Below are 15517 nucleotides of genomic sequence, written 5' to 3'. Positions count from 1 at the left end.
GGTGAGAGACCCACCAGAGACAGAGTGGGAGCAGAACAGGCGGATCTATTGAAACAAACTATTGACGGGAGCCGCAGGTGAGTCAGGAGAGTTCTGCTGTTCCATGTGGGTTGCTCCCTGGCCCAAGATCGAACTCGTGCTGCAGCAGCTGAGGACAGCTTCATAGGTTGTGTCTCAACCCCTTGTGCCACGAGGGAGGCCCTCAGTACAGATTTATTGAAGAAATGAATGAGAGAATGAATGCATAAGTGGTTTCCAGTTTTTCCCAAGGTCAGAACATCTTTGTCTGTTTAGTCATAGGCTTCCATGACATTTCAGAAGGAAGGGCATCCTTTAGCTGCGTTGCTGGTCACCTGCCATTTAAAATATGCCCCAAAGATGCCTCTCTGGGGCCGGGTTGCTTGGAATGCAGCTGAATGGAATGCCCGTTGGGCAAACTGAGAACCTGAGGCCGCTGCTGCCATCTTGTGGATCGTATCTGGAATACAGGAGAAGCGACTACAGGGGCTTCTACACTTTATCATTTCTCCCAAAGAGATCTTATCAATTCTATAGTGGAATATTCTCCTTTGCAGTGCATTAAGATATATTTCCTGAGCCACACTTAACCTATTTACATTTCTCTGTTGAAATCATCAACATCATAATTATAATAATAGCAACTTCTATTTATTGCTTCTAGGCACAGTGCTAAGTGCAGTCTGTTGATAAACTTTCAAAAGCCTATGCTACTATTACCATCTCTAATGTAGAGAAAGAAAATTGAAGCTCAGAATGGCTGCAGATTTGTGTCTGGCTAGTAATTGGGAAAAGAGATCCAGGACTGGATCCTAGTCTGACTCTGGACCCATCTTATCTTACCTTGACTCTGGACCCATCTTGTCCTACCTTTTCCTTTATTTCTTCTCCCCTTTCTAGCCCTCTATTGTGACAGTGCATCCATACCTGTGGTCACACCAGAACTTAATGACTTGTTTTTGTGATTGCTTCCCCCACAGGACACTCAGTACCCTGAGAGTGGGTCAGGGCTGCTGAGTGCGGGAATTTCCTGTATCTCTGTGTACCAGCTGTGCACCAGGCCCTGTGCTTGATTAGGAGAATAGGAAGGTCTCTTACCCTGGGATGCAAACACGCCTCGTGTATGTGGGCCCAGGGGAATCATAAGGCTAGGGGAGAGAGATGGAGTTCGCTCCTACAATGTCATCTGTCATGAAGACTGACAAAGGTAGATGGAGGGATTAGTAATTACTTACAACCTTATTTTTATTTAAACCAGCCTCTCTAGCACAGCTCAGGTGAACCTGAATCATTTATTAAATTTGTCCCTCCATGTGTCTCTTTGCTCTTGACCTGGAACTCTTGACATAGAGATGTCCATGTGAGAAGCAGTTTACTTGTAGCTGGAGAGCTCTTTGCTCCTGACCTGGAGCTCTTGACATAGAGATGTCCATGTGAGAAGCAGTTTACTTGTAGCTGGAGAGCGGGGTGGAGGGTGAGCAAGTGATAGCCTGTCTTTGAGGTTCTCTAGATGGAAGGAGTAACCATATACTCCAGAGAGCCAAATTTAAGTTGGATTACCCCAAATATGTTCTATGCACTTGATAAAAATTCATAGTAGTTTTCATTTGATGCAGTCCTGGACAAAGAGTCAAAATCTGATGAAAATAAAAGGTTGTGAAATACAATGCAAAAAGTAGAAATAAGTTATAAATTAAGGCAAGAATCTCTAAAAGCTATTAAATTGAGCTTTGTGTATACTCCCTGTGCATTAGGGCACTTTGGGGTAAAAGCACAAAGTAAGCATGTGTTATTTCTTGGTAGAGGCAGAACTCAGTCTGGACTGCTGTCCAGTCTCCTTTGTTCAAGAACCAGGAAGGCACAAGACCAGGTGCTTCAGGGATGTGGAGACAGTAAGGCAAATCTTTGCTCTTGTTGGGGTGGATTGCTCAGCTCAAAATACCAGCATCATGTGAAGTGATGCCTGCAGGCACCAAGACAGTGTGGAGAGATAGGAGGTACAGAGGAAGAAGGAGCTAGAAGGTGGGGAGGAATAGCGAGGATTGGGGGAGCAAAGAGAGGAGAGAGACACTAACGGAAGTGATAGAGATGAACCCTAGAGACATTGAAAGCCTCCTGAAGGGTTCACCCCAGGGGCCTGCACTCAGCTCAGACAAACCAGTGCCCTCTGTAGGTGCTTCCTGAATGCCTGGCAGCCACCATCAACCTTGCTTACCACAAGGATTCTCACCAACTTCCTGTGTGTTCCCAGCACGGGCATCTGCAGTCTGTGGTCAAGAGTGTTTCAAAGGAACAGACAAAATAACACCAAACAAACCCTAGAAATCTGACTGCAGAATTGATGCTGCCAGAAAGGGAAGGTGGGGAACAAAATGGGGGCCCAATGGACTGTGGTGGAGATTTTTTTTTAAACATTTATTTATTTATTTATACAAGCACTGGGGTACAGTCAGAAGCGTGGGAGGGTGAGAGAATTCACCAGAGCCAGAGCGGGGAACAGAATAGGCAGACTGATGAAGTACACTGCTGAGGGGAGCAGTGGGCGGCAGGAGAGGTCTGCGTGCCATGTGGGACCCTCACCTGGCAGCCGGGGATTGAACCGGCGCTGCAGAGGCTGCTGGCAGCTTCGCAACCCAGTGCTCAACTGCTGCACCACTGGGGAGGCCCTGTGGTGGAGATTATTGGTGCTTTGCTGGTGGGCTCCACGTGATAATGTACATTTGAAGACATGTGAAACTATATCCCTACATCACATACGGTTACCTCAAAGGTATAGAATTATTTAAAACAAAATGTTGTGAAGGGAGCATGGTGACTGTTAGTATTCTCACACCACCACACTGTTAAATGTGCCAGCCTCCAGGCAGCAGGAGCTGGGCCTGCGACCAGGTCTGCAGTGAGAAGGTGAGTGGGACAACTTCGAATGAGAAGAAACCTCCAAAATAAGTGAGAGGAAGACTGAGAGCAGGTGCCAGGCCAGGCTTGCATCCACCTCTCTGCGGAGAGGATGTGGCTTCCACTCAGTCAGGCAGGACTCCTGGATGCCCTCCCCCCGCTGAATGAGGACTCCAGGGACTTGGTGGACCCTGTCAGCAGCAAGGGGCCTGAGGCCAGACCTCCCCAGAGAGCAGGTCTTTGGTCTTTTGACCACCTAGCTCCTTATTAAAAGTTTGGTGCAAAGGAAAGAATTTAAGACTTGTATTCTCTATAATAGTTACATATGTCAGCCATTAATGGCCTCCTTCAAAGAATTGTGCATTCCTATCATGCTCTGACTTTCATTAAAAGTCATCACAAGAGGTATTTCTGCACTTTACATCACCAGTTAAGTGGACTTAAATAGCAGGTCATGCACTAAGATTCTGGTGAAACATTTCAATCCCCTTTTGGTATAAGAAATAACTTTGTTTTTTCCCGAGGTCCTGGTTTTGCTTTTACTAACAAGGGGAAAAGCCGTGTGATATTTTTCTCTTTGCCTTAGCTTCCTGGATGGTCAAGTCACTTTTTAAGCCTAAATCAGAATAATTATGTTGACTTGGAGAATTGACGTATTTGTTTTTCTTCTCTTGCCCTTGTTTAACTTCATGAAAAGTTCATTTGTTTGGTTCTGCTACTCTCTGTCTCTGTCTCTTTCTCCTCCTTTTTTTTTTTGGTGAGTTAACGCAAAGTGCCTCTTCCTCTTTTGAAGAAGAATATGAAGAAGTTTAATATAAAACTTGGTGAGGTTTCAAGATGGATTGAGATCTTAGTTTACTGGTTGGGGTCTCCTGCTCAGGTTATTTTAAGCACGTTGAGAGTTCTTTAGCAGAATTCACATTTTCTAAGTGAGCGGCCCAAGTGCATGCTCTTTCTGAAGGGTGTTGGAGGATTTCTCTGCCTCTCCAGACACAGAGGGGAGACTATTGTCCCCATAGGAGGTCCTCTGAGCCTACCCATGGCAACCTTGACATTAAGGACTAGCAGCCCCTCCCTTCTTCCCCGCTCTGCTCTAGGGGGTCCAGTAATCAGGGCTTGGGAAGGCACCCCACAGGGATGGAGAGTGGCTAAGGGATGGCCAACAGTTCTCACTAGAACCCTCTTAGACTCAGCTGGGGGGTGGTGTGTAAATTGGTACTATATTTCAGGAAAGCAATTAGCAATTTGTCTCAAGGGCTTTAAATATCCTCCTGCTCTTTGGCTCAGGAATTTCCCTTCTAGGGATTTAACAAAAAGAACTAATGAGAAAGTCATTCATTCATTCAACAATGGATAACTACCGTGTCATGATCTTGGTTGGATGAACAGGATAAACACTGTCCTGCCTTTATAATCCTAACCATTTAATAGATCTAAGGGCCCTGAAACAGAGACAGAGATCTTTGTCCATGAATGTTTAAAGCAGTGCTCCTTAAAATAGCAAAAGATTTGGAAACAACATATGTCCAATGATAAGGGATTAGTTTAACAATAATAAATCCAGGTGATGGAATTTTAAGTGGCCGTTACAAATTGTTTTTTTTCCATGATGTGGAAAAATGGTTATGAAATATAATTTTAAGAGGTGGGAGAAAAGTAATAAAACTGGACAGTTGTGAAAAAGAGTCCAGGGAAGTTCTGGGGGTAGGATCCCAAATTATATCTTTACCCACCCCCCAAAAAAAAGACTGGAAGGAAGTATGGAAAATATTTGCAATCGCTATCACATGACAATGAGATTACAGATTTAAAAATATTTTTTATGCTTTTTGGGGGGTTCCAAAGTTTCTGTAATAAACATAAATTTACTTTAAAATCTTAAAAGCAATAATCAGAAAATTACTAGTTGGTATGTTCAGGCCTTCTATACTGTAGAGATAAGTGGGAACTGTTATCCCTCAGATTCCCCCAATCTGCAACATTCCTTCCTTCTAGCATCTCCCTCCAGGGCTGATGCAGGTCTGCATCTGGGCCTTCTGTATACCCACTGCATCAGCCAGCGGGAGCCAGAAGTGGAAACTTACAAGTATAACCAGAAAAGTCAACTGGTTTTACCCTGGAAACCCTTCCCTCATTTACTGGGACAAGTGTGCTATAGGATTAAGCAATGGAATGGAATGTAAATTGCAGTAAAAATAGAGTCCTTCAGGCAAAGAGATGTTGTCATTATATAATTTTACTTAATCCTTAAGTTTTTGGCCCCGTCGTTTGATTTTGTTAATATTTCATCTGACCTAAGTCATTTAGTAGGATCTCTGCATGTGGGATCAGGAGATATAGTGGTTCTGCACTTAAGAATGTCTGGGACTGGGCCTCCCCGGTGGCGCAGAGGTTGAGCGCTGGGTTGCGAAGCTGCCTGCGGCCTCTGCGGTGCTGGTTCGATCCCCGGCTGCTCCCCAGCCACTGCAGGAGGGTCCCACATGGCACGCAGACCTCTCCTGCCGCCCGCTGCTCCCCTCAGCAGTGTACTTTGGTCCTTCTGCCTGCTCCGCTCCCCGCTCTGGCTCTGGTGAATTCTCTCACCCTCCCGCGCTTCTGACTGTACCCAGTGCATGTATAAACAAAAAACAAACAAACAAATAAAATAAATAAATAAATAAAGCATGCCTCTATAAAAAAAAAAAATAAAATAAAAAAGAATGTCTGGGACTAAATCGTGGTTCCACCTCTGAATTGTTGTGTGACCTTGGCTAATGACTTAGCCTCTCTGAACCTTCCACATACACAAAAAAAAGTACAACATATAACTTACCAAACTGGGAAGAAATTAGATAAGGGAGACGTGCCAAGTAGCTCATGCTGCAACTTGGCTGTGGCTTTCCTTGCCCGTTTGGGCTCAGGGGTACACTGGGCTCTTCCACGCATGGGGTGAACCTATGTAAACTGTTCCTCGGGTTTGGGCTGGCCCATGGGAGGCCCTGCTGGGACAGTGTGGAGCAGGAGGGAGGAAGAGACAAGGCTGTCCTTCTCTTGCTCTGCAATGGGCAGTGCTCCTGGCAGTTCCTGCATTACCTCTGAGGAACCTGTTCCCACAGAGCAGCCATCTCTCGCTCCATCTTTCCTTTCTAGTGGGGCTTCCTTTTGTAATGAGTCCCCTCCGCCGAAATCCCTGATGTGGCCTCAGTTTCCTGATTAGACTCTGACCCTCTTCTGCCCTTTGCTCCACCTGAGGCTTTGAACAAGCACATTCAACAATTTTTACATTTGCTGTGTGTGTGTTCATAAGAACCTCTGTTGTGAGTTCGAGTTTCTCCCCAGTGTCCTGTCCAATGACCTAATTGTTTTGGAAGAAGTTAACTTTTAAATGTTTTTTTTTAATTATGTAGTGATATAAAGAATGATAATACAATGAATGAGCACCCCTCTATCCATCACATAGTTTAAGAAAACAAATTGCTGGGGGCTTCCTTGGTGGCCTAGGGGTTAAATCTCAGTGCTACCACCAAGATGGCTGTCCTTAGCAAAGTGGCCTGAGTTTGATCCCCGGCCAGGGAGCTACCCACATATAGCACAGCAGACCTCTCCTGTCTTGCCCCCTGCTCCCCTCAGCAGCATATTTCAGTGGACCTGCCTGTTTTGCTCCCCACTCTGTCTTTTAATCCTCTCGCCCCTCGTACATCTGGCCTACACCCCATTTCTTCTACACAAAAATAAATAAAAATTTTAAAATGAATAATGAATAATTACAATAAATGAATAATTCTTTAAAAAGAAAACAAAATGCCATTAACTTCAGATTCCTCTGTAAACCTTTCCCTGTTTTCCTCCCCAGAGATCTGCACTCTCCTGAGTCTGTCACCTTCTTGCCATTTTTGGTAGATTTATATCACATCTCTGTCCCTTAAACAATAGAGTTATTTTAGATGTTTTCACTTGGGACATGGAAGGAGTACTGTAGGTTTGTCTCTCTTGCTCGTCCACTAGCATTGTTTCTAGAATCTATTCATATTGTCCTATGTGGGCAGCAATTTGTATGTTCTCCTGCTTTGTAATATTTTGTTCTAGAACTAAGCCTCTGCGTTAGCCAACCTACCACTAATGGCCTGGGGCTTCTCTGGTGTTTTTCTAGTTCAGACATTCTCTTCAATCTGTCTCCCTGCAGGGCCTACCTGCTCGAGGGCATAAATTTAGGAGTGGCTTGCAGGTTGCAGGTGGACCCTCAGCTCCCCCACCTCTGGCCTACACCCTAGTTCTTCTATGCAAAAAATAAGTAAAATCTTTTTTAAAAAGAAAAGAAAGTGTTTCCACAGTGTTCCTTCCAGTTTGCACCCCCACCAGTTGTGTCAGAAGAAAATAGAGGCTGTTCCTGCCCCTCGGGAGTCTGTCAGGGCAGTCTTTAACATTTTTTGCCAATCTGGAGGGTGGAAAATAATATCTCATTGTAACTAATTTGTATTTTCCCTCTTACTTCCTGAGTATGAGTTTCTGTCCATATTGGCGGTTTGGATTTTCTGTTCTGAAAGGAGAAGATTTGAAAGGAGCTGATTGTGTTTCTCTGGAACCTTGGAATTATGGCTGATGGGATTATCTGGGGACGGTGAGGTGTGTCCAGGAGGGAGAAGGTTCTGCCCTGAAGTCTCCAGTGGAGCAGAGCAGGGGCCTGGCCACCAAGGCAGAAACTTGGAGAGCCCTCCTCTGGTTACTTTGACTATAAAATGGATCTAGGCCCTGCACTCCGCATCTAGGGCGGCAGGACAGGAAACCTTCCTGAGGGCCTGCTCTAAGTATCCACTCACCTTACCATTTGTTGGAAAAAACCCTAAAAATATTATTTTTAATATATTTTTTCCAACATATAAATAATTAGCAGCTAATTGTAAAATGGCAGTTGGGGCCAAACATACTGAGTCTCGGGCCCTGGGTTTAGCCTTTGCTTTGGTTGTGAGATAGTATTCAGCCCTGGGCCAGACAGCAAGTATTACCTGCCTCCTGAAAGACTGGGTTGGATGGTAAATGAGAAAAAAGGATCCCTAGCTTCCTGGAAGTGTCTTTCATTCTGTTGATATTTTTTTATTGTGGTGAAATATGCATAGCATAAAACTTGTCATTTTTAAGTGTACAGTCCAGTGGTAATGAACATACTCACACTATTGTTCTCATCACCATTTCCACATCTCTTCTTCTTGCAAAACAGTAAGTTCTGGTCCTGCTCACTCCAGTCCCTGGCAACCACCATTCAACTCTGTCTCTCTAAATTTGAGTACTTTAGATACCTCATGTAAGTGGAATCATACCACTATTTTCATTTTGTGTCTGGCTTATTTCACTTAGAATAATGTCCTCAAGCTTCATCCATGTTGTGTGTGTCAGAATTTCCTTCCATTTCAAGGCTCAATAACTTTCTATCGTGTATATTACATTTTGCTTCTCCATTCATCTTTCGATGGACATTTGGGTTACTTTCACCCTTTGGCTATTGTGACTAATGTTGTGAAGTTGAGGGGTACAAATATTTGAGTCCTTGCTTTCAATTCTTTTGAGTATATTCCCCACAGTAGAATTTCTGGATCATATGGGAATTTTATGCTTAATTTTTGGAGCAACTAGCTTATACTCTTATCTGCTTGCTCCAATTAGAAATGTGCTGTGTGCTTAGAACTGGGAGTGGGGAGGTTGTCATTATTTTGGGTAATGGAAGTTCACATCCCTTCTAAAGCTATAGAACACATCTGTCACCATCTAGCCCGTAAATGTTTGGAAGTTCTAGTCTGATGATGATGATGATGATGATGATGATGACGACAAAGACAATAACTAAAATAGGGTGAGTGGCTACTTTTGTACCAAGCTCTGTTCTAAACACATCTGTGGATTTTAAATCACTTTATCTTTCCTATCCATTCCCTGAAGATTATTGTCCCAATTTTACAGATGAGAAAATTGAGCCAAAGGCAAGCAGAACCATAAAATAATTCTGGGAAAGACATAATTTCTTAATTCAGAGCTTACTTTCACAAATGAGGGGGGAGCTGAGATGCCCGAAGTCCCTGTTAAATTGTGACTGGGCTGGGGTGAGCTCACAGACTCCCAGACGTCTGGATCGCCTGCCCCCCTGCTCTTGCCGCCTATACGACAGGATTCCATCCATTTATTTTGTTTATCCTGTTGACCCAGGTGAGACCTCATCTGAGAAGCAGCCGTGCTGCATTGGAATCCAGCTGGATATTCCTGGTCCTCCTCCTGATAATTACAAGGGCAGGACTTAGCTGAAATATGATGGGGGGAGGATTACGGGTTTGGCTGTAGGATTTTGTGAAAACACATGGAAGTAGTACATTAATATTAGTCAAGGGCTGAATGGGCCTTTTAAAGAAGTTGAGATAAATTTTGGCAAAATCAGATTGCCCCGAGTAGCGTTTCAACTTACTGCAAGGGAGTCACTTTAAAAATTACGATTTTTCTTTCTTAAGTTTATTTAAATAATACAATTCTGGAGTCCGTACCTCCTACAAAGTTGCACCCTGAAGTTAGGAGTTTGACTGTGCAGATGGCGGGCCTGTGTTTTTCATTATGTTCCTCTTCTCGTTAGATTTTGCCGTTAGTCCACGTTACATGTTTCTCTGGTGTTTTTCTTCAACTTCGTGAACTCTGGCATTTCATTTCAGGGATGTATATCCCAGGGAAAAGCAGCCTCCCTTTGATCTTTCTTGGGACTCCCTTATGTTTAACCTAAGAAAGATTAGGGAGTTGCCACTCAACGCTGAACAAACACAAAACTCAGCTGCAAAGATGGCGGTGTTTAATCTATTTACAACATCGACTCCATTATGAACTAATTCCGCATCAAGCCGACTTTGAAAAGCATTCTTCAGAATGGAATTCCCCTCTGCCTCGGGAGGCTGCACACATAGGATGCAGAGAACTGAACGTATTGGCCTCACAAAGAAATGTATTTGGCATGAAATATTTCAACTGTAGAGAGTTTTTAAACTTGGAAATCATTCTCAATGTTGGTTCTTCATGGGGTAGTCTAGTTGTACTTTCTCTGAACTGAAGAGCAGTTTCTGGGAAGCATACTTGTCTTCCAGTGGTGTTTGTAGGAACATCTGCTCAGCAGTGGTGGAAAAGTCAGCCCCCGTCTTTGGACAAACAATCTTCTGACTCAGGGTGAGGGCGGAGGGGCAAGGAGCTGCCACCAGGCCAGCACCTGGAAAACTAGAGCGCTCAGCTCCCCTCTGTTCCCTTTCCAAAATGGGTCTCAGAACTCTGCCCACCTTTTCAATAGCTCTTTAAAGCAACAGACAAGGTCTAGTCGTGACATTTCCCACCAGCCTTAAAATGAGAAAGGAAGAACAAAACAAGACTGAGAGTCAGTCTGTCAGGACTTTCAGTTCCCTGTCACCCCCGTGGCATTGATGGAGATTTATTTTCCTACCGCACGCTCTGGTGTTAATGGCGGCACTTGCTCGAATGAGTTAGGACTAAGTGTTATTTAATTCACATTGAAGCGACAATCTGACTGAACTGTGATTAGTTCCAGCTTTTTAGCTATCATTTATAGGTCACCAGGCGGCTAACAACCTCAAATGAGGGACCATTATCTTTTGACAAGATGAAGCTTTTTCTGGGGGGACTAGGAGGCGGAGGAGTGCTATCCAGAAAGTCATGCTCAGTAGCCTCTCGGGGAATTATTTCACTTCTAATAGTGCTCTGCCACCATTTACTCCAAGGGCCCGCACTAGTGGGTTCCAGTGAAGGGCGCTGAGCACAGGCGGAAATGACATTGATTCTCATAGCTGTTCATTTACTACCCAGCAACTGTTCCGTGCACCATGGGAAAGTGTATTGGTGGGGGTCTCTGGAATGAAGGTTAGTATTTGGCCTGCACATACCAGTATGGCTGTTCAAGTTTCATTTTTTAGCAGCCATTACCCACTGGGCTGGGATGAAGCAGCTGTTCTGTTGGTGCCATACTGAGGGTTAAAAATTCCAAATAACAACTTTGCCTGGGACAGTGCTAAATGGCAGAGCTTAACTTTTTCTCCAAAAAAGAAAATGCTATTTTAAATAAAACTGTCATGAACTCCTGACAGTGTTATTATTTTGGTGCATTTCCTTATAAACACATATTTGGGTTCTTATATATCAATAAATCTGCATTTTACCTTCCCCAAACCCTATATACCAGTATTTCAATATGTCAGTAACACATTTTTTAAAGTAACATGTTTTCATCCTTGCACCATTGTGTGGGATTTCACCATATATTCAGCCATTCCCCTATACTTGGGTGTTTAGGTTGTTTGATTTGTGCATTATAAACAGCTGTGACATGTTTTTGTACATGAATCTTTGACTGATTATTTCCTTCATGTTAATACTCAGGAGTATGTTCCTGGGTCAAAGAGCACAGTCTTTTAAAAGGCTTTTAATATCTTTTTTCCAGAAAGTTTGTCCTGATATGTTATCTTAGAAGATTGAAAGGTCATTTGGGCCCAAGAGGTGTCAAGGAGAAAGTGGCATTTGACATAGGACTTTGAGGATGGAGAGGTGTGCTGCCAGTTGAGCTGTTCCAGGTAGGTGATGCCATGGTGGGGAGGGGGGAAGGGGGGAGAATACACATTGCCTAGGGGAATGGTGAGCCTTTGAGGGTGGATAGGTGTGCTGGTAGTCGAGTATTCCAAGTGGTTCCAGATAGGTGATGGCATGGCAGGGGTGGGGAAGGATACACACTGCCTGGGGGAGTGGTGAACATTCTGACTTAGCCAAACTGCACCTCTCAACCTTTATGTGTAGTGAACACACTTTGAATAGCAGGATTTGGGGCAGAACATTGAAGGATATCAAAATGTTCAAAGCATGACACAACTCGGCAAGCGATTAACACCAGGATTATCACCATTGCCATATAACATTGTCTAAACATCCAAAAGCCTGGCCATTTTTTTTTTTTTTTTTAATAGAGGCATGTTTTATTTATTTATTTATTCATTTGTTTGTTTTTGTTTATACATGCACTGGGTACAGTCAGAAGCGCGGGAGGGTGAGAGAATTCACCAGAGCCAGAGCGGGGAGCAGAGCAGGCAGAAGGACCGAAGTACGCTGCTGAGGGGAGCAGCGGGCAGCAGGAGAAGTCTGCGCGCCATGTGGGACCCTCCTCCGGTGGCTGGGGAGCAGCCGGGGATCGAACCGGCGCTGCAGAGGCTGCTGGCAGCTTCGCAACCCAGCGCTCAACCGCTGTGCCACCGGGGAGGCCCAGCCTGGCCATTCTTGCCCCTGGGTTCTGTATTATTCTTTGAGTAGTACTATTGATGGAGTCACGTTGAGTAGTTGCTGTCATTCATTTTTGACATCTTAGCTCCATGCTCCTCTTGACTGCCCTCCCTCGCACTGGGGGGATAGTGCTGTGCTTAAGAGAAGCGACAAGGAAAGAACACAGGCTGCCTGGGTTCAGATTCTAGCTCTGCCCTTTAATGGTGGTGTGACCTTGGGCAAGTTATTGAACCACTTTGTGCCACAATTTCTTCAACTGGAAAAAGGAGATAATAATGTATTTGACTTTATAGCTACCTTGAGGATTAAATGAGTGAATGCACATAAAGAACGTAAAACAGCAGGTTGCCCAGAGAATTTATAACAAATGTTAGCTTTTATTATTTATTATGATACTTACTCCATTCTATTATTTTATTCTCTATATTAACCTTGTTATTTGTTATGTTAACCCACTGGTCAAGATTTGACAGCACATGCAGGAAGGGTTTATGACCAAGTGGAATACTGTGGTATTCCATCCATTAAGACCCAGAGGTTAGAAATAGCTTCTTCCCAACTCAGCCCATAGTTAGAACAAACAGCTGTGTCAAAGAGGAAACATTTTTATTTGTGTTCGTCACAGAGGTCGAACAGAGTGTCATGTCATATGGACATTTATCCATATAAAATATCATACCAAAGTTTACAGGAATAAATAAGAATTAATAAAGATTCTTTTTTGTTGATTATAAGAAGTTGTTGATTATAAGTCCATAAGAACTTTATGGACTCAAGATGCCAAAAATTTCAAATTTGATTTCAGCAATTTCTAAAAATTGACTTAGATACACATAAAAAATGCTTTTTAAATGGAACCAGCCATCTTGAAAAATATGAAAAACATGGTTAAACTTTGAATACTTCAAAAGATAACAAGATAAAACAGTTGCTTTTCGGTTTCATTTCCCAGTACTAGAACCTCTGGAAACTGAGAGGCCTTGCTGACATTATAGTTCTAGACACAAACAAAGTTACTCCTGATTTTGGGCCACAGGCAGAGGCAGGATTCCCTCATTAGAAGATAATGAAGTCTTTGCTTTCATTATGCATTTGGCCTCACAATCTTCATTGACAAGTAGTTCTGGAAACGACAAAGAAGCAGAGTTAAAATATCTACATATTAAAGTTAGGGTTTCTCCCCCAGTGACTGGAGCCTCCCATCTGTAACTGGAGTGATTAAGGGAAACTTAAGGAGCAGGTTAAGTGAGTTGGGCCTGGAAGAATGAGTAGATTTTGACAGATAAAATATGAGCAAAAGTATAACACTGGCAGAGGCTCCCCTGGAAGTTTAGAGCAAAGCTCATTTGGGGAAGCCAACAATCTAGGGGTTTGTATAGACCTATAATAAACCTAGATTTGGGGATCCATGAGTCCTAAGACAAAGAGTGATGGTGCAGGATGGCGGGGAACAACAAAATTTGAAGGCAGGAAGATCAGATGGAAATGCTGGCTGCCGTCCAACACATAATGAGAGGTACCTGAGGGATGCCCCTAGAATTCCTAAAGCCAAAACTGTTTTCAGACCATAAAGTTTTGCCTAAATTTTGTGAACCCCTTTCAAATCACAGGACACGTTAAGCTTTCCAAAGCCTGAGGATGGTAACTCCGCAACTGCTGAGTAGGTTCCTTCTTTGGAACAGCAAGAAAGACAAGTACCGAGTTAGGTGACCCAAGTAATTCCCACACAAAAAAGGCAAGGTGCTCACCGGTAAGGAGTACAGGAGCACGGCCACAAACAGCAGCAGGATCAGCAGGATCAGCAGGCCAATGATGACCCACTTAAATCTGCGCCACACGATGAACTTCATGGTCTTACATGGGTTGGTGAACCAGAGGAAGGAGGTTTCTGGCCGACTGCAATGCAAAGACATGGTATTGAGAAGGACAGATATTTTACCACAGAGCATCACAGTTGGAAGAATAATTAACAATATTTATAAGTCAAGAAAAGACACTATTCCCCTTGGTGGCTGAGAAGACTAATTTTTTAATAGTTTCTTAAAATGATGAAGACACATTGGACTTTGTTTCAAGAGAAAGGAGAATGTTTAAAATGAAGCTATTGCCAGCCTCCCCACCCCCACCCCCACCCCCCACTATTAAGCACAAAATTAGAAGGACAACGGCTAATCCATTCCATTAAGCCCACTGGAAGGGGGGCTTTCAGACTGCAGGTGTTTGGGGATCAGACAGCACTGAGAACAAAGAAGGCCTCTCACTTTGGTGGGTCCAGCTTCGGGTTCATGTTGGGTTCATCTCGTCCCTTCCCGGCTGGCCTCTCGTCGGCCTCCTTCTCATTGAGGACTTCCAATGTCATCTCTACTTTCCCCTTCATTAAAGCAGAACCGGTTAAACACATGACATCACGTTTCACAAATATTTTCACTTCAACCCAATGAGTATTCCCCAAGCAGCCATTTTTATTCTTGTAAAACAATCTTTAGATTGCTTTCAATTTTCCTCAAGCGATTTCATCACATTTCCTCTTCCATGTGTTTCTGAACTGACTGCGTGTGGGAAATGAGGGGACAAATTGCTCTGCCTGCTCCCTGATCCCTGCTTTTCATGCTCTGTATCTCCGTCACTCTAACTTCCTCACGTCCATCTCCTGGCTGCCTCACACACCTTCCTTTGTAACTGCACTTGGACCCAGATGAATGTCAATGCTGCTAATAACAATATTCAACATTTATGAAGTATTCATTGCCACTTACAAAGGAACCTGCATGCTCAAAGATTACCCTGGCATCCCTACTATGTAGACAAGGCTAGCACCTAGTAGGTACAGTTGAGTAAGTGAATGAGCTAACACTGCCTCTGTGCTGACCGGTCCCTGTATGATGCATGGCCAGTGTTCAGGCCTTCAATGTGGGTAATCTTCTGTAATGCTCACAGCAACCCTAAGAAGCAGGTATGGCTATTATCTTCCTCTGCATGTGAGAACACTGAATTGAAAGATGCCTAGAATCTTGTCCAGTTTTATAGGCAGGTGTAACTAAGGTTGTAACAGAATTTCTAGACTTCACAAAGCTCACCTTCAACTTGAGAACTGTGAACCCTAACACTGTTTGGGCTGTGGGGTACAGATGACTCCTGTGTTGATAAGTTGGACAGAGTTAAGTGTCTCCTCTGCAAGGTTCTCCCATCTTCCAAGACCTCTTATTTTAATCTATAAAATGGAGATAATGTCTACTTCATGGAGTAGTCATCAGAGCTCAAGGAGACTACGTGTGAACTAATCTACAGTGGCAGAGAGTAGAGACGTGGTTTCCTGGGCCAGAAGTGGAGA

General features: G+C 43.7%; 1 protein-coding gene and 1 long non-coding RNA gene across 2 annotated transcripts in view; one reads left to right on the top strand and one right to left on the bottom strand.

The window, feature by feature from the left end:
* LOC129145055 (uncharacterized) overlaps positions 1 to 11481 on the top strand; it is a 122042-nt gene extending 110561 nt beyond the window's left edge. The window contains exon 3 of the long non-coding RNA XR_008550083.1: positions 11360 to 11481. This is a non-coding gene — a long non-coding RNA (uncharacterized LOC129145055). The remainder of the gene's footprint in view (positions 1 to 11359) is intronic.
* A 1073-nt stretch (positions 11482 to 12554) lies between these two features.
* Positions 12555 to 15517, bottom strand: part of MYOF (myoferlin) — a 129989-nt gene continuing 127026 nt past the window's right edge. Inside the window, exons 51-53 of the mRNA XM_054690408.1 lie at positions 14448 to 14557; positions 13935 to 14082; positions 12555 to 13309 (exon numbers count right to left, since the gene is read on the bottom strand). Coding sequence (XP_054546383.1) covers positions 13271 to 13309; positions 13935 to 14082; positions 14448 to 14557 — 297 coding nt within the window. The 3' untranslated portion in view covers positions 12555 to 13270. The remainder of the gene's footprint in view (positions 13310 to 13934; positions 14083 to 14447; positions 14558 to 15517) is intronic.

The sequence above is a fragment of the Talpa occidentalis genome, unplaced genomic scaffold (genome assembly GCF_014898055.3).
Source record: "Talpa occidentalis isolate TD23 unplaced genomic scaffold, MPIMG_talOcc4v2.1 talOcc4.8, whole genome shotgun sequence".
NCBI classification, from domain to species: Eukaryota; Metazoa; Chordata; class Mammalia; order Eulipotyphla; family Talpidae; genus Talpa; species Talpa occidentalis.
The sequence above is the reverse complement of the archived record's forward strand: the minus strand, read 5'-3'. Positions and strand labels throughout refer to the sequence as shown.